Source organism: Pelophylax lessonae (genome assembly GCF_965119305.1).
Source record: "Pelophylax lessonae genome assembly, chromosome: 6".
NCBI lineage: Eukaryota > Metazoa > Chordata > Amphibia > Anura > Ranidae > Pelophylax > Pelophylax lessonae.
Genome location: NC_138773.1, coordinates 59,337,208 through 59,356,911, shown reverse-complemented (window position 1 = coordinate 59,356,911; position 19,704 = coordinate 59,337,208). Strand labels below are relative to the sequence as shown.

At 42.6% G+C, this 19,704-nt stretch overlaps 1 protein-coding gene across 1 annotated transcript in view; it reads left to right on the top strand.

Moving 5' to 3' along the window:
- Positions 1-521: 521 nt before the first annotated feature.
- The window catches only part of MSLN (mesothelin), a gene marked incomplete at both ends in the record, with an annotated part of 109,692 nt that continues 90,509 nt past the window's right edge, over positions 522-19,704 (top strand). The window contains 4 exons of the mRNA XM_082260461.1: positions 522-680; positions 5,041-5,108; positions 15,380-15,437; positions 15,576-15,734. Of these exons, the coding sequence (XP_082116587.1) occupies positions 522-680; positions 5,041-5,108; positions 15,380-15,437; positions 15,576-15,734 (444 nt within the window). The remainder of the gene's footprint in view (positions 681-5,040; positions 5,109-15,379; positions 15,438-15,575; positions 15,735-19,704) is intronic.

Below are 19,704 nucleotides of genomic sequence, written 5' to 3'. Positions count from 1 at the left end.
GCTACATATGTTTGGTAAAAAAAAATCGCAAAAAGCGTATTTTGATTGGTTTGCGCAAAATTTATCGCGTTTACTAACAAAGGGAAAGATTTTTGACATTTTTGGTGTTTTTTTTTAACGAGTAATGGCGGCGATCTGCGATTTTTTTGCGGTACTGCGACATTGCGGCGGATAGATCGGACCCTTGACTGACATTTTTGACACTTTTGGGGTGTCAATGGCGCCGCAGCTGTGTCTCAGCCAATCAGGAGGGAGAGTTCCAGATGGCCAAGGGACTCGTAGACATCACTGGACAGAGATGGGGCTCAGGTAAGTATTAGGGGGTTCTGGGGAGGCTGCTACACACAGAAGGCTTTTTATCCTAATGCATAAAATGCAACTCCTTTAACTTCTCACATAATCCAGTGCTGTGCCCATCTGAATTGTCTTACTCCTGTCTTCCAGCATTTGGCTTCTGCTGCTGTTAATCAAATCTTGTTGGTAAAAAGCGGGGGGGGGGCAAAGCCACGCTGTGTGTGTCTATGGATGTACACAGGAGCAAGCCCAAGCCCACACATCGTCCCCCAGAACAAGCAGTTTGCTACAGGGGCAGACTCAGTAGAGGAGAACCAGAGATGAGTGGAGCAGAGAAAAGAAGGTTCTGGGCATTTCTGTGCAACACCATTCCACAGAGCAAGAAGGTATAACCTGTTTTTTATTTTGCGTAAAAAATGGTATCCTTACAACCACTTAAATTACTGGTAAATCCAGTAGAGTGACCTTGTGCTATAACAAAAACTTTAGAGGCTGTACGCAGAGACCAACCCTAGGACCCTGCAACGGAACATTCCAACGTAGGTGTCTCATGTTAAAACAAAAAGGGTCAGTCAGGTGTTCAAATCTTTTACATCACTGGTATCAGAATCTGGAGACACACCCCCAACCTATGTAGCATTAAAAGACAATTGTTGTCCCATCCCTGCCTCATACTGAAGAGCTGCCAGCTACAAGACACAGGTGAGCACCAAATATCTCTATAAAGCCAGGGTCACATCACATAGAAACAATGATGGCAGAAGAAGACCAATCATTCATTAAGTTTGTTTCTTTTTTTATCATTGGGGTTTTTTTATTTGTTTTTATTTTTTGTTTTAATTTTTAGATCAGACATGTCATTAAACACACTATGAATTAAAAAATACAAATCAGTATAGTACCTAATCAATATTATAATTGCACCAAAATCCACATTATACTTTGATTATAATTGAAAATGATATGTTCTTTAACTATTTAAAAGTATTTTTTTATTGCTTATAATCACACATTTACAGAAAAATCACAGGGAAAACTAAAACATTTTATTTTTTAGATTTTGATCTAGCAGTAATTGAGTCTTGTACCATATTAGCCATCAGTTAATGTGAAAAGTTTGTAGTTTAAGTGATACTCTTCTTGTTTAACTTAAGTTATTAAACGCCTTTAGGAATTCTTAGGTTTCTTCCTAAGCCATTATATAGTTCTGAATTTAGAATTCTAATATAAAAGTCAGAAATTCTGGATATTAATTCTGTGGGAAAAGAAAGCATTCTGGAAAATAAAACAGAATAAAAATTAGAATTCTTAGCTAATAAACTGAAAGAAAAAGTTACTCTCACTGAGATATCGAACATTTATCTCATAGATTTTACATTTATCTCAGAAATGTTAGTTTTCAGAACATCAACATTTTATGTCATGCCCCATACACACGTGCAGATTATCTGCAGACTTTTGTCTGCAGACTTACCAAAACCATATAATATGAGGTCAAATCTAAACACTTTCAATTTGTATGCAATCCGGCAGGCTCTTGCACTACATAGAAAAGGTAAGTCTGCAGACAAAAGTCTGCAGATAATCTGCACGTGTGTATGGGGCATCAGTATACTGATTTTGTTACTTTAGAATTTAACTATCTTTGGTTATTTCTATATCTCTATTTTAGGAGATCATGATTCTTAGATGATAAGTCAGTGATAAAGATAAATTATCTGACATTTAAAAATCATATTTCATTTTTCTCTTAGTTATATATAGGCTATTTCTTTGACAAAAAAAGTAGAAAATTGGCTTTGAAACTATTTGGACAGTTACATTCTATCCCAAGCTTTTAGGAAACCTAAAAATTAAGTAGCAGCCTAATGATGATGCAAAAATATTATTATTGATGATAATGATTATTATTTTACTCTAAATTAATAGTTTCTACTCTAAATTAAAGCATTACATTGAGGTCCAAAATGTTTGATGGATATTTTGCTCTGACTTATCTGTTGTAAATTTGTTGAGAAACCTAATTTGGTATATAGGCGTTGATTTAGAAGTAGAAAAAAAAATATTTACAAAATTTAATTAGGTCTTTTATGCTGATAGACTGGACTGTATACATAGATTTTTTTGTATTGTTCCACATATATTTTATATATTTAATTGAAATAAAGGGAAAAACTGGCTACAATTTTTAAAAATAGCTTTGGCTTGTGCAGGGACCTAATTTGGAGGAAAAAAAATATTGTAGACTATCTCTAGAAATATATCCTAAAAGATTTGGTTTGGCTGTCAGCTCCAAACCCTTACCTGTACTTTCTAGCCTCCTTTCTAGCCTCCCAAGTACAACATATTTTCAGTTGGGACCTGGAGGACGCACATCAGCATTTAAGATTCCTAAAAGGATTGTAAAGGCTAAACTTTTTTTTTTCATTAAAATAAAAAAAGATGCTATACTTACCTGCTCTGTGCAATGGTATAGCACAGAGTGGTCCATTACCTGATCTTCTGGAGTCCCCAGCCAGTGCTTTCCACTCCTCCTTCTTCCAGGTGTCCCCTCAGCAAACCGTGTACTAATGGGGCATCCATGTGGGCATGCTCCCAAGCCAGGCTGCATGGGTTCATAAATACACGCACAGGGCTGGTAAGCCAAGTTCCCATTGCTGCTTGTGTCTCCTTTGAGACAAGGAAGAGAAGGAGTGGTGCTGCAGATGGGACAGCGCTGGATCTGTAAGAGAAGTCAGGTACGTTTTTGGTGGGGGGAATGGAAGACATTTTTCTTAAATCCATAGAATGCATTTAGATGGAAAAACTTTTGACTTTAGAAACACTGTAAAACACCAAAAACAGTTGACCTTTTTTCAGCTTCATGCCCACCTGCCTTGACTCCTACATATTTGCTGTGTATTTTTTAATGCATTCCTATGGTTGTTTATACATAAATAAAAGAACAATCAAGCACCCCCCCCCCCCCAACCCACACAACTACTACAATAGCAGTGCAGAAATGTATGGTGATGGAACAGCCCTACTCCACCAAAAATGCAGTTTGACTGGTTGATGTCTATATCGTGGGACTCAGTTCATTAAACAAGAGATATTTGAATTCCATTTATTATTTTATTTCATGATAGTTATTTCCTAAAATGATTCCCAAATATTAATAGTATGTTGTATGGAATTTTTTTCTCTAACTTTTACAATTGAAATACTTAAAGAGGCTTTAAAAACAAAAATTGAAAAAATAACCTGCACGGCAATGGCATAGTGTGATAGTATGCATTGCATACTAGTACATTATGAAATACTTACCTTAGAACGAAGTCCTCCAGTGGTGCGCTGTCACCACTAACAGGGCTTCTATCTTCCCCTGGTCTTCCCTCCAGGTTCAGGGGCCCCAGCTGTATGAGTGGCCGCGGCCTCATTTCTCACACCTCAGGTACGGCACAGAGATTGCAGGTCCGGCACAGTATGCTTGACCTTCATAGTGATTGCGGCGATGATGTCACCGGCTGTATCAAGTGTAAACATCGCTGAAAGTTTAGGAGATATTCACTGTACCTACAGGTAAGCCTTATTATATGCTTACCTGTAGGTACAAGTTAAAAAATTTGTTTACTCCAACTTTAAGCTGGCCTGAGATTCGATCCATTTATGGGCAGGCTGGTTGTACTGAAGTCAATCCATCAATCAAATTTAGTACAACCAGCCTGCATGCGATCCCTGCCAGGGGCTATAACAGCCGCCAGTGATCATTGTGTTCTGCCGGTAGGTGCTACGGGAGGGATTCCCTCATCAACACTGATGTGTTGTGTTGATTGGTAATTTGAGCAATTTTCTTTCCTTCAACCCGTGGGGGAAGGAAATAAAATTGTATAATCTATGGCCTGCCTTATCTTCCACAGGGACCCATTCACACCAGTGGGCTGTGGTAACTCGCACATTACTGCACAGGCTGTAACATGCATTACTCAATAACACCCCAACATACCTTCCCAAATGCACCTTCCCAACACACCTTTGCTGCAGCAAACCGCAATGCACAGCAACCCATTACCCTATGTTGTGGTGTAGCGCACTGCCAGTAATGCTGCATGCACAATTATTGGTCTGTTGCAGTGCTTTAGGCAGCCCTTTTAATTCAAAAGTATGAATCCAGCCTATTAGAGTTCTGCATCCAAGGTTGTAGTATGAGACACCACATCAATAAGGAACTAATTGTACCGCGCATCCTCTCAAAACTCAAAATTTTGGAATTTCAACAAATTTTCAGTTCTGGTAACAATGGACAACAGGACAAATAGAGAGGGGGAATCTCTCCAGACAGCAGTCGGTAACCCTTCTCTACTCTATATAAATAAAAAAAAAACGTTTTGGCTTTAGATACAATTTAAACAATCTAGCTGTTCTCCACAACACGATTTGGTAGCAGTTACAGACTAGAAAGGGGAAGGGGTAGTATATGTTTCTACATTTCTACAAATTTAACGCTACAAACTCAGATAAGTGGGATTCATGCAGATAAATGTCTTTCTTATGCATCAGTTTTCATTTATCGTTTTACAAGTTGCTGTATTTTCCTGATCTTCATTCAATGTAACAGTACATAATAACATGAGCGATATCTTTTTTAATCTTCATCAGATGTAGCGTTACATAGTAATGTTGCTTTGGAACTGAGAATTTCTTCTATTATAAACCAAGAGAGGGTATTCAATGTATTCTTTATCTCACTAAGTATTGTGTCCACAGGCAGCTGATTTCAGCCAGAACCAGGATGGAGAGTCCAACCAAATTGATAGCATCACTTCTCTTCATCGGTAGGTTTTAATTATTCCATCCTTGTAACAGAATGTCTAACAATTCCTGAAGGGGTAGGAACAGTCCAATAATAGATCATCAATAGAGACATATCTCTAATCAGGGGCTGACTGGCAACTTTTGGCCCAGGGGGCAAGTACAATCCAGAGGTCCATGGTGCATCGACTTGGCCCCCCTCCCACTCTCCCTCTTCCCGGCCTCCTTCCGACCCCCATTCCAGGCTAAAGCTCTGCTCCAGGTACTCTCTACTCACAGGCCAAATTCAGGGGTTGAGGGGGCGCTGGGGCAGCTTGATTGGGGCCAGCCGGGGGAGAGTCTCCAGTTGGGCATGGAACCAGCCTCTGCTCAGACACAGCTGAGGGGGTGACTGCGCTCTGTCCTTGTCTTCATCCAGCACTCAGTAGGTCAGCAGCGGGGATTTTTTACTTCTCTTTACCAGGAATAATTTAGGCATGTCTGTGGCAGAAGCGGTGCAGCCTTTTTACAGGGCATCGGAGTGGCCCAGGGGGCAATTACCCCCCTGCCCCCTGGCCCAGTCCTCCCCTGTCTCTTATGGAGTCAATGGAAGGATGGGGGATCTTTGCAATGGATACCCAGATCTCTACCTGGAAATACTTCTCGGAATCCCACACACACATTTGAATCTTTAGGTTACTGCACCTAAAGCTCAACTTTGGGCTCCTAGATTTTTGGACCAATATGTTTTAAAGCCAAGGGTTTTTATGCACTAGATGCTTGCTTGGATAAAAACTCTTTCCATCTTTGTTTTTCACTACCCCTAGAAAGTACAGCTGCACATTGTTGTGCCTCCATTTCCCTCTCTGTGCTTTTCAATTCACAAAGCAGTCTGGGAAGATGCTGTTGCCAGCATGAGTCAGCAGGAGGAACCACAATCTGCGACAGGGAGCGTGGAACTGTAAAATGCTGAAGACATTGCTGGAGACTGTGGGCTCCATTCACAGAATGAACTCCCATAAAATATTTAGGTGTCAGGACATATTTTGCCTAAATATCTCATATGATCCTGAAACTGTCAATCCACTAGACCGTTTGTGCAGTATTTACTGAAACACTGAGCTGTATTTACTGAACTCATCAGCTGTCAGTGGGGTTCCCCACTGACAGCTGAATCTAAAAAAGAGACTTGCTGGCAATAAAAAAAAAATCGGAAAAAAACTGGCGTGGGGTCCCCCCCCAATGCATATCAGGCCTATCAGGTCTGATACGGATTATGAGGGGAACCCTATGCCAAAATGTAAAAAAAAATGTTGCGGGTCCCCTGTCCCTAAGTTATATAAGAACTGTCAAACGGTGGAGCTGGCAGACAGCAGAAGCCTAGCAGAAGCCTTAGGAACGAACTGACCTTTTTTTTTTTTCGAGTCAGCAGTGGTGGAGGGGGCGTTGTGATTGACAATGGATCTACACCGGGGGACATTTATTTGTATTTTTAAAATAAAGGACTTCTCTTTTTTTATACTACACTTAGGGATGAATGAGTAGGGGTTTATGTACCCTATACTCATTTACATAGAGTGGGGGGTTGGGATCTGAGGGTCCCCTTGTTAAAAGGGGGCTTTCAGATTCCAGCCAGGGTTGTGGGGAAGAGGGCCTTTACCTATCAACATGGGGACAAGATACTTTGGGGGGCATATTGAGGGCATGTGGCCTGGTATGGTTCAGGAGGGATTGCCCACTTGCTCGTCTCCTTACTTTCCTGACCTGTCAGACTCCATGCTCAGATAAGGGTCCAGTACAGATTTTAGGGGGACCCCACAACATTTTTTTTTTTTACATTTTGAAATGGGGTTCCTCTGAAAATCCATACCAGAACTGAAGGGCCTGGTATGTACGGGGGGGGGGGGGACTCCAAAGCATTTTTTTCTCAATTTTTTTAATGTCAGCATCTTTTATTTTTTAGATTCAGCTGCCAGCTGGAGACCCCGCTGACAGCTGATAACCCATCATTGTTAAGAATGCGGTGGCTGCCTGCTCCCTAATAACCATAATGTTTACAGGTTGTTAAGGTTGGTACACATTCTACAAATACCGCATGCCTGGGTCACTACTTAATTTCCGCATGCATTTAACTATTTATTTCCTTCTGTGAATGGATTTTAACACCTGTTCATTCAGTATTTACCGAGCATGTTCAGTCCTTTTCAGTAAATGTTGCAAACAGTCTAGTGAATTGACAGTTTCAGAATTGCATGAGACATTTAGGCAAAATGTGTCCTGACACCTAAATATCTCATGCGAGTTTATTCTGTGAATGGAGCCCAGCCAGGTGACCACATTATGATAGGACATAGGGGGAGATTTACAAAAACTGGTGCATCGCTCCGGATATGGTGGAGCTGTGCATGGAAGACAATCCGCTTTAAACTTTAGCTTGTTCAGTTAGGCTTTGACAATAAAACCTGGAAGCTGATTCTAGCTGGTTTGTATGCAGAGATGCACCAGATTTTGCACCATGCAGTTTTAGTAAATAACCCCTATTGTGTCAGCTGACCAGCTTATTATAGGATATACTGTCAGTCGGCTTCCATATTATAGAACACAGTGTCAGTTGATAGTTTTATTATAGGACATAGGGGTTGATTTAAACTAGAGAGTGCAAAATCGGGTGCAGCTGTGCAAAGAAAGCAATCAGCTTCCAGGTTTTATTGTCAAAGCTTAATTGAACAAGCTGAAGTTAGAAGATGATTGGCTACCATGCATATTTGCACCAGATTCTGATTGCACCAGTTTTAGTAAGTCTGCATCATAGTATCAGATGATCAGCATATTATAGGACATACTGTCAGCTGACTACCTTCTTATAGGGCACAGTCCCAGGTGACCACCTTGTTCCGTGAAAAAAACATACCCGTGAGAAAACCATACCCTCGTCACTTCCGGAGGGTATGGATTTCTCACGGTACATAAACTTGCCGCGGTTAGAAGAAAACAGCTCCTCTGCAACATGAATCATCTCCGCTCCTTCCCCTCTCACTTCCCTGCTCTCGGCTAATAAATATAAAAGCGCATCACGGAGACGAGATGTCCGTCATATCGATTCCATACACCCGCCGCCGCTTTTATATTTACTAGCCGACATCAGGGAGGTGACAGGGATAGCAGAGGAGATGATTAATGTTGCTGCCGAACTGTTTTTATGTACCCGCCGCAAGTATCTGATTATACACACTTCCGTTATGATTTTCTACCCTCCGAGCATGCACACTTCTAATCTTCACAGCTGTTCCATGCTGTTTTCGGGGCTCTGAGCATGCGCACTGCTGCGCTGCTCAGCTGTTTCACACAGGAAGTGACGAGGGTATGGTTTCTTCACGGGGTATGGTTTTTTAACGTTACACACCTTATTATAGGACACAGTGTCATGTGACCATGTTTTTTTAGGACACAGCTTGCTTATCATAGGACATATTGTCAGATAATTTCCTTTAAAAATCTTCCCCAGAGGAGGCATGGCGATACAAATGGCTCCTTTGTGCAAACCCATCTTTCTGGTTTTTCTGACAAATAGTTGGTATTCTAAGACATGTGAGAAAATAAAGCACAGACTCATTTGTTTTCTATATTGTTCACATTTTTAGACAAAGAATGCCGCCTTACCTGGGGCTATTTTGAGTTTAATTGATATTATTATTTTTAATTTCAGGGCTTTTTGTGACTTTATCTTCTGCTGCCAATGTCACAGTAAGTTCTATCTGTTTCCAAACTTGCATTTCCAGTAGACAAACACATAACAAAAGGCCGTGTAATAAGAAGAAACAAAAACACACAACATGACAAGACAGAAAAAAAAAGATGAAACATGAGAATTGAGTACTCTTCGGTGCACAATGTGTGAAAATTGTATTGAAATAATGATTGGGATAGACAAGCATCCAGAGAATTATATGCTATAAATTGCACTGTGTTTAAGGGTAATTCCATCCAGAAATGTTATTTCAGCGTTTGGTTAGAATAAATACTGGAGAGTTTAGTTGCTTGACAGATTCTTAAATCTCTCAGGGAACCTATTGGTGAGATCTCTGCATGCTGTTCTAGGGTCTGCACACTTGTTGTGCTCATTATGAGGAGCTTCCAAGTAACCAAGGACTGACTCAGTACACAAGGCTCGACCTAAAGTGGTTGTAAACCCGAGTCATGAAATCTGAGCAAAGCACATATATGTAGTGTTTACTTATCTCTCTCCAAAGCTCCAAGTGTAGTTTATCTCTGGTGCTTTGTTCCTCTGTTATCAGCATGAGTAATTTCTGAGAATTTTTCCCATCATAAGGAATAAAATGTGTGTCAGGGAGGGAGCGCAGCAGGCAGCTTGTCTATTCACAACACAGCTCTTCTGCTGTGTGAAGGGGTGTGTGTTCCTTTCCTCCAATCAGCTCTCACACACTGTAACTGCAGCCTATTCACCCCCCTCCTCTGTGATATTAACGGAGAAGGATTTTTAGCACATTTCTGCCCTTTTGAAAGGGTGTAGGAAGAGAGGGCTGCAGATAAACAAATAAAACCTATGTAGGAGGATTTGTTTCATCTCTGTGTATGATCTGAGGCTGTTCACTTCACTGGGTATATGTGAGAGTTTACAACCACTGTAAATAAAATAATACTTTTCAGCAGACTGAGGGTGTAAAATGAATGCAAAGTTCACTGGGGGCCTATGCTGCCATTCTTGTTTAGTTATGTTGCTCCCCGAGGCAAGCTACTCCCCCACTTAATTAATCATCCAACACCAGATCAAACATTTTGGGGCCCATTTACACCAACCTGATCTGCTGTGGTGCTTAAAAACGTACGCAAGTTAACTTGCGCTGCATTAGTACAAGCCAAACCAAAACCAGACCAACATTTGTGCAAAACATTTTTAGCAACATTGACGTTAGCTCATTACCCTGCGTTTTACTGGTACTGCAATGCATGTCCATCAGCAAGGTGCGTCGCATCACACCAAAGAACAACAGTGGGCCATTGACATTTTTACTGCATTTGCGTAGTGCTACCCCAGCAGGAGTCACTTGGTAGATTGGGTTCTCTGTTCTTTTGCCTCGACTCTGTGAACAACCTCAGGCCCTCTGACACACCTGGTTGAACGCAGGTTGAATGCAAACCCTTATAAGAACACCAGAATGGATATAGTACACCTAGCTGTTCAGTACCCGGAACTAAACACCAGATGATAAATTAAGTTAGTATAGTGTAATGGGTTGAGGTAAATGGCAGTATGTACATAAATGAGTGAATAGAGAAATTGGTAAACCACAGTGCACTAAACAATATGACCACTAGGTAATATTTTAAAATTCTATTTGGTTGAATTGTTCTCTACCCAATAATCGGTATGAATTTGGTATACTAAGACCCAGACCTTCCTATGTCCTCTTATTCTGGACAACAAGTAAAGTTCTTATAGAACACCTATCTTAGAAGACAGTCCTTTTCCCTAATTCTTTCTGGTGGTGCAAATAAGTACAGTCCCCATAACGTCTGCATGCAGGTTAATAAGGCTGCTAGTTAGATGGCTAGTCTCTATGAACTTACACTCTGCAAGCAGCGATAGCTCAATGGCACCAATGCCCTCTCTCCAGTCCCAGTGATACACCAACATTGGTCTCACTGTTCAAATGTCAGCCAACTTGTGGATCTGCCTAGAGTGACTCTATTTCCAAGCACACATGTTTAACAGAACTTCAGTGTCTGTTTGAGGCTGCAGGCAAGCACAGTCCATTCCCCGCACAGCAAGAGGAAGTTCTCTTTCTAAAGTCCAAAGAAAAACTGCTCCTTTCCCTCCTGCTAGAGCACGTAAGGTCAAAGTCAAGATAGAATGTTTAATCTGCATGCTTGTTCTGGGTCAGTGAATCAGAAGGTATGGAAACTGCAGGATCAGTATTACAACCTGGCAACTAGCTTTAAAATACAAAGAGGTCAGCAATGGCATTCCACATCTCTCTCAGTACAGGTTTCCTTTAATGCTTCTAGTTGTTTGGGAAAGATGTGGCTAGAGACATCTTAGTTCAGTCACATGTTGAATGTCTAGCTTTGAACCAGCCTGTAGGCAGGTGCCCTTATGTCTTTGTGGGGTATTCAAGAGTTAATAACTAAATAAATGAGAGTGCTTTATTAATTATGTGACAGTGAATATAACCAGTGTCTAACGCGTTTCGGCATTTTGCCATGATCACAGCATTGTGCTGTCATTGGTGTTTTGTGGTGGCCGGTGATGAAGGTTTGCTTGCAGGGGTGGATTGGTGGCTGTATGGTCTATTCTTTAAAGAGTTAGGTAGGTAGCAGATGGTTCCCTACTTTAGGGCCCACTGCGTAACAAAACCCTCCTATGGACTGGGCCTGGACCATGGGTGTAAGAGGTGGAGGTTTAATTGGAGGGACTGGAGTGGTGGCTGCATGGTCTACCCTTTAAAGAGGTAGGTCCCCTATATTAGGGCCCATTGCATAACGGAACCCTCCTATATACTGGGCCCGGACATGGGTGTGCAAGGCCTCACAAAGTATACAGCAGCTTCCCTCCATGGTCACGGGCTAAAGCAGGTGTAAGGTTTAATGTGTTTAAAAGAGCTGGTGGAGGAAAATCAATGTTCAACGCAATTTCCCTTAACAGGTCTCTGTAGTCAGTGCCGAGACAGGTGGCGTTGGCAAATGAAAAGATGGTATTCTTTTGGTGCTGGGCCCGGTTTGATGATTTGGCCTCCAGCCACAAGGGGCGCTGACTCACAGTTCCCCCATGCTGCCAGAAAGCAAACATGTCTCCTGTGTGCTGTCTCCAGATGTCAGGCACCAGAACACAAGGAGTATGCGTGAGCTTATAGCATATTAATGATTCTTTATACCTATATAAAACAAAAGGAGTATCTGTTATAAAGATAGCAGCTACAGTATAACATAATATACAGATCATGATGAATATTTGTCAGAATATCTGCATTTAAAAATTTAAATAGAACGATACCTCAATGCTGTGAATTTTCTGTGAATACTACACAGCATATTTTAATATTATTGTCTGTATTTATTCCAATAGTGTCCGTCTGGTCCTCTCAATGGTAAGTCTATGTTTGCCATTCATTTGTAGTAGCTTGCTATACATGATTGCAGATAGTTATTTATGTTAATTTTTTTTTTTCTACAGAAACAGTCATATGCAATAATATAACAACAGGGTAAGCTTAGTCATTTTTAATTCCAATATATTTTTATTGAATATTTCAAAATAAAACAATGAACATATACACGAATATAACATTTACATCATATGACGCTCTTTTCGAGTTAAGGAGCAGTACAAGTCACATTGCAGCATTGTGTCGATTCTAAGAGCTAATAGGGGGAGGGGGAAAGGAGGACCCAGTCCAGTCAGCACCAATCCCAGTCCCTGCCTGGATCCCTCATCAATGGTCCGGGGGTGACCGCAGATCCGCGCCAACCCGAAAAGGGCCCCCCACCCCGGGATCCCGTCCCAGGTTACCTTGCCCTTGTTCATAACGGTGTAACAGTACCAGGTGTAGAGCATCAACAACAGTAAAGAGAGAAGAGGTAACAAGAAAAAGGTCAATAAGACATACTGTGCAGCTTATTGGTAAAACAGCTATAACTAAAGATCCAGCTTATTCAGCAAATTTGTAGGCCCTTGCTGGAGTACCATTGCAACCATGGACCCCACACTTAGTAAGCTTGGTCAGCCTTATTCGCTGAGGAAGCAAACATCAACTCATATGAAGCATGAGTTTGCGCAATGTGAATCACCTCAGTGATATCAGGTGCTTCGCATTGTTTCCAGTGTCTGAGTATAGCAAGACGGATATGGATAATTGGTGTCCTGCAGAGAGCCAAGACGTCCTCCATTCCCAACGAGCAGACCGCTAATTCAGGAGTTAATAATACATGGGAACCCGCTATTTGATTTATGATGCCCGAGACTTTGTCCCAAAGCTTCCGAGCCTTCGGACAATGCCATAGGATGTGGAGCAACGATCCTTCCCCCTGCATTGTCTCCAACATAGGGGAGAGGCCTGGTGTGCAAAGCTGGCAATGCATTTGGGAGTCATATACCAACGCAAGTTTATCTTTTGCGTCATTTCCCACAAGTTGGAGCTCTTAGTCAGGGCTGCTGTTAGAAATCGCGGGGCCCCGTACAGACTACCTGGCAGGGCCCCCCCAAGAAAATATTAACCACTTCCCGCCCACCCTATAGGCAAATGACGGCGGGAATGTGGTTGTATTATCCTGACCGGATGTCATATGACGGCGGCAGGATAATACAGCTCTGCGCGCCCCCCGGGGGCGCGCAGAGCAGCGATCGGTGATGCGAGGAGTCAGTATGACTCCCTGCATCTCCGATCTCGGTAAAGAGCCTACTGACGTAGTCTCTTTACCATGTGACCAGCCGTGTCCAATCACGGCTGGTCACATAGTAAACAGGAAGAGCCGTTGATCGGCTTTCCTTAGTTCGTGCCTGACAGGCACGAGTAAAGGAGCGCCGATCGGCGGCTCCCCTGACGGGGGGGGGGGTCGGCACTGGTAATCAGATCATTAATTACCAGTGCAGACCCTCGGGGGGGGGTGCCACTAGAACCTCCAGGGATGCCCACCCATGACCCCAGGGATGCCCACCTATGACCCCAGGGATGCCCACTATGGCCACCAGGGATAGCAATCAGGGCTCAGGGAGCCCCCCATTGCCCTCCCCATCAGTGCTGCCCGCCAGTGCCCTCCCTATCAGTGCTGCCCACCAGTGCCCATCATTGCCATCTATCAGTGTCGCCCACCAGTGCCCATTATTGCCCACCAGTGCCGCCTATCAGTTCCCATTAGTGCCCATAAGTGCTGCCTGTCAGTGCCGATCAGTGCCGATCAGTGCCGCCTATCAGTGCCCATCAGTGCCCACCAGTGCCGCCTATCAGTGCCCATTAGTGCCCATCAGTGCCACCTATCAGTGCCCATCAGTGCCACCTATCAGTGCCCAGCAGTGCTGCCTATCAGTGCCCAGCAGTGCCGCCTATCAGTGCCCAGCAGTGCCGCCTATCAGTGACCACCAATGCTGCATATCAGTGCTACTTATCAGTGCCACATATCAGTGCCCATCAGTGCCGCCTATCAGTGCCGCCTATCAGTGCCACCCCATCAGTGCCACCCCATCAGTGCCTGTCAGTGCAGTCTCACCAGTGCTCATCAGTGCAGGAAAAAACGTATTTATTTACAAAATTGTATAACATAAACAAAAAAACTTTTTTTTTTTTTTTCAAACTTTTTGGTTTTTTTTATTTGTTTAGCAAAAAGGAAAAAACTCAGAGGTGATCAAATACCACCAAAAGAAAGCTCTATTTGTGGGGGGAAAATGACATAAATTTGGTGTAGGTACAGTGTTGCATGACCGCGCAATTGTCATTCAAAATGCAACAGGGCTAAAAGGGGAAAATTGGCCTGGGCAGGAAGGGGGTGAAAGTACCCTGTATTGAAGTGGTTAAAGATATATTTAGCTAAAATTACAACAAAATCACTATTAGCAGACAAAAATATAACATAACTCGCATAATTCCTGCTAAATCTAAAAAAAAACTATGTTAAATAAAAAAGAAGATGAGATGAGAAAAATATACAGGCTGGGCAGTTGGAGCTCAGTGATCAGAGAGACAGAGAGAGAGAAACAAAGTTACAATTTACAAATAAACTCCTGAGCAGAGATAAGTGCTGGGAGGGGGGGGGGGCACACAAGGGAGGGGGATTAGTGAGGGACAACTGTCTCTTTCTCAACAGATAAAAGCTGATAGCAGGGAGAGGGACATATCAGATTCAGGTGCTGGAGGAAGATTTCTGTATTTGTTGTCCATTACTAATCCCCCTCTCTGTGTGGGCCCCCCTGTGTGCTCGGGCCCCCTACAAAAGGGCTGGTGCCCCCCCCCCCCCCATTAGCGGCCCTGCTCATAGTAGCAGCAAGCTTAATCATTTTTAATTACCTTAGTATCATGGTACAGACATAGGAAAAGTTATTCAAATTGTCTAATACCCATATATTGTTTGTTTAGCTGTTAAAATTTCTCCCAATACCTTCGCACTTTAAAAAAAATGTAATAGCACACCAGGTGATGACATTGGTTTTATTTTGTTAGATCTTACACAATTTGCCTTAGTCAATATGAGTCTTAGTAAAGCTAAAACCTATTTTTTTAATTTTGGATAGAGTTTAGAAGAGAATTAGCGTCCAAAATGGCACCTGATCTCCCATGTCCTGACAATAGTTTATCTTCTCTTACAGAGACATCAATGTCACCAATCCCTGCTCTTCATCCATCCAGCAGTATGCTTGTTCCAACGTGAGTATCCTCATTTACATGTAGTTTTATTGGTCATACCCAAGGGTTGTGAAGGATTCTTGTCATGAGACATTGACATACCAATATACAGAGACATATCATAGTTAAATTTCACTTCCTTGTTATGCCTCAATTTAGATCTCATTATTGGCGACCCTTCCTGATCAGAACCTGGTCTCCCTGCCCAACTGCTTCGACAATTCTACAGAGTCCCTGGACCCTGCATACTTGTCTTTGTTTTTATCCAAGCTGGACATGAACAAAACCAATGCCATATTTGGAATGCTAAACAGCCAGGTAAGTAAGTTTATTTTGGTGTATTTAGTTGAACTTCCCTTCCTTATTTTAAGTGTTAATAAAGTTAGAGAATTTTTATAAAGTTTGATACTGAAAAAGCAACTGGGTTTGCCAACCTGACTCATGTTCAGTTGCGGACTTGAGAGTTAGAATTTTGTTATGTGTTCTTAGGGGAAGGGTCAGAGTTTTTTTATTTGAGCTCTACTATGAATTTCTGCTGATCATGTGACAAATGCCAGCATTAGGTCATATGACCTTAATCAGAGGATTCCTGCATGAAGATATACATTTTGACCTAGATGTGCATTTTTTCGATATCTTGCACTGTGTTTTTTTTAATATGAATGTAATGAGCCAGAAAGAAAAAAAAAAAAAGCATTTCTACTTTTAGGCCCTGCCACTGTCTGAGGATAGGCAGACAACACACAGGTTTTGCACTAATGCAAAGTGCTAAGCTCCAGAGAATTGATTCTGATTGGAGAAGACTGGCTTTTCAAAGTTGTCTGGGTTTTGTAATCCTCAATTGGGGAACTTGAAGGCGTCAAAGCTTCTTGGTGGGACAAAGCCTTCAAACATGTGTCCAGGTCTTATTAGAGGCCTGTGTGGGTGTACAGGTGTGCAGGTTTGCACACCTGTTATAAGCAAAGACCTGAGCATAGTTCAAATCTCCCAATAATTAAGTTTACTTTTAGAAACAGGTGTGAGTTGCTGCCAGGAGAGAGAGAAGTTCTAGAAACTGCACTCCATGTTGGAGAGATTCCTTGTCCATCAGAATGAGAGTTGAGGCAGCTAAGAGGGTCTGGGAGAATGACAGTGTGTCATAAGTGAGTCCAGGGGGGGCCTGGGGGGGTGCCAGAGGATCCCCTATCTAGAGGCCATGAGTGGGCCTGTGCAGCAAGGGGTTTTAACTAAAGACTGAGTGAGCCAGGAGAGCCAGAGGACCGGGACTGAAGGATCCTGTAAAGAACAGCAGTGCTTCTAAAGAGTAATGCCTCGTACACACCCAACGATTATCGGCCGACCGATCGGCCGTCTTTTGTCCAGTGTTGTTGTGTTGGTTGAAATGTGCTCTAGACTGCACACGAATTTTCTCGGCCAACAAAAAACAACTTCAGAAGTGATGTCATGTGCTGGTTTAATCTCCGTGTGTTTTTTCTTCTCTGAGCATGCCCAGTCTTGCTCATCAGATTTTTGTCTGCCGAAATCTGTACTGACTGATGGAAAATCGGCCGTTCTGTTGACGGCCAACAAAAATTTTATAGCCTGCACACTAGATTTTGTTCTGCCGAAAAGTCGCAGTCGGTTGTCGAAAGCATCATACTAACAAGCCGAAAATCGGCCGATCGGACGTTGGCCGAAAATTCACGGCCAACTATCGATGCGTGTGTACGAGGCTTAAGTCAGGTGGCTGGAAATTTTTGTAATTATCTGTTTTTGCATTTAGCTCTTCGTGAAGCTGAAAGGACAACCTTCTGTAAAGACTGCTTTTTAAAAAAAAAAAGTGGGCCAGCAAGCCACAGTTTGAACTGACTCACTAGAAATGCTCACCAGAGTTAAACATCCACCATATCACAATATTTACTAATCCCTGACATTATTCTAATACCCATTGCTAGATAAAATCATAGGTTAAAAATGCAAAAGTGGCCCTTTGCAACTGTGACCTGGATACCAAGCTTAGAACGCCTCTCAAGGCCGAGACCGAGAGACCGAGCTCCCAAGATCCTCAGGGAAGGGGTACAGGCCGCCAAGAAGCCCATCTAAGGCTGTACATGCATGAAATCAATGAGGCGCTGCTCTCCCAACCAGCCACTATAGTATAGGTATCAAAATGGCTTGAGCCTGTAGGTCCCTGCCAAAGACCACACCCCCTGATACATTTCACCCTGCCCATGGGGCTTAATCGCAAGGACCCGGCGGGTAGGGTCAACTGTGTCAGGGCATGGCCATTGGCAGAGACTCATAAGCTGAAGCTATTTTGATTCCTATACTATGGTGGCTGGTTGGGAGAGCTGCACCTTCCTAATTTTAGCCTTTTGCAACTGCTTCAAAACAAGTCAATAAGTAGTCAATGGTATGTGCATGGAAAGGATCTCATTAAAACATTTTTTTTTTGGGTGATAGTGTAAAATAGATGGCAGAGGTGATACTCACAACTAACCCATAGTTCTGTCTCAGTGGAACAGGTAGTGAGATAAATACGGAGAGCTTACATTGCTGACCTCTTGCAAATGCTAGCTATCTTCAATATTTTCATACGCATCATTATTTCACTATTCTGATGATCTGTTCAGCACGGGAAGTCACAAGAAACACCCGGTACTTTGGTGTTTTCTAGGGGCATGTGATTCAGCCTTGCAATAGGTGACGTTCAATCAGTGCTGTCACACCAGAGTCTATAGCCCTGGGTAAGGTTTGGCATCAGCAACACATAGTTTACACAGGGCTTTGCTTCTGCTCCTGATGGCTGATTGTAGCAAAAGCAAAGCAAGTATAAGCATTGGGGAGAGGGCTTTAAAGCGCATCTCTCCTATTGTTTTGCCTGCATGGGAAAAGCCCAGATTCACTTTTAGGCCAGATTCACACCTTTTTCAGTTTTGCAGAAATGCACTATACTGTAGTCCATATTACATTTTTTCCTATGGATCACGTTCACATCTGTGCATTTTCCACCTGTGCCTTTTTTGGAAAGGTTCAGTGACTTTTTTTTCCCGCAGAAGGCTGCATTACTGGTTGTATAGACTTTAATGTAAACGCAGCGGAAAAGCATGAAAAACCCAGTGATTGCTTTTATTATGTGATGCTGCATTTTTGCTAGTTTTTCCTGCAAGACAACAGACACCTCCCCAAAAATATAAAATGCATAAAAAATGCATTACAAAAATGCATTAAAAACCTGTGTGAAAAAAATGCACCCTAAAAAAGCATCAACCACAACCTGCATAGGTGTGAACCAGGCCTAAAAAGAAACAATGACATTGAGGCCAGAGGCCAGATTTACATACACTATATTACCAAAAGTATTGGGACGCCTGCCTTTACACACACATGAACTATAATGGCATCCCAGTCTTATGCCCCGTACACACGTGCAGATTATCTGAAGACTTTTGTCTGCAGACTTACCAAAACCATATAATATGAGGTCAAACCTAAACACTTTCAATTTGTATGCAATCCGGCAGGCCCTTGCACTACATAGAAAAGGTAAATCTGAAGACAAAAGTCTTCAGATAATCTGCACGTGTGTATGGGGCATCAGTCTGTAGGGTTCAATATTGAGTTGGCCCACCCTTTGCAGCTATGACAGTTTTAAATCTGGGAAGGCTGTCCACAAGGTTTTGGAACATGTCTATGGGAATGTTTGACGATTCTTCAAGAAGCGCATTTGTGAGGTCAGGCACCAATGCGAACAAGAAGGCCTGGCTCACACTCTCTACTCTAATTCATCCCAAAGATGTTCTATTGGGTTGAGGTCAGGTCCATGTCTTTGTGGACCTCGCTTGTGCACTGGTCCAAATCATTTGGGGGAGGGGGATTATGATGTGGGGTTGTTTTTCAGGGGTTGGGCTTGGTCCCTTAGTTCCAGTGAAGGGAACTTTTAAGGTGTCAGCACACAAAGACATTTTGGACAATTTCATGCTCCCAACTTTATGGGAACAGTTTGGGGATGGCCCCTTCCTGTTCCAACATGACTGCACACCAGTGCACAAAGCAAAGTCCATAAAGACATGTATAATATAAGTGAGTTTGGGGTGGAGGAACTTGACTGGCCTGCACAGAGTCTTGACCTCAACTCGATAGAACACCTTTGGGATGAATTAGAGCAGAGACTGCGAGCTAGGCCCTCTTTCCAACATCAGTGCATGACCTCACAAATGCGCTTCTGGAAGAATGCTCAAACATTCCCATAGAAACACTCCTAAACCTTGTGGACTGGCTTCCCAGAAGAGTTAAAGCTGTTATAGCT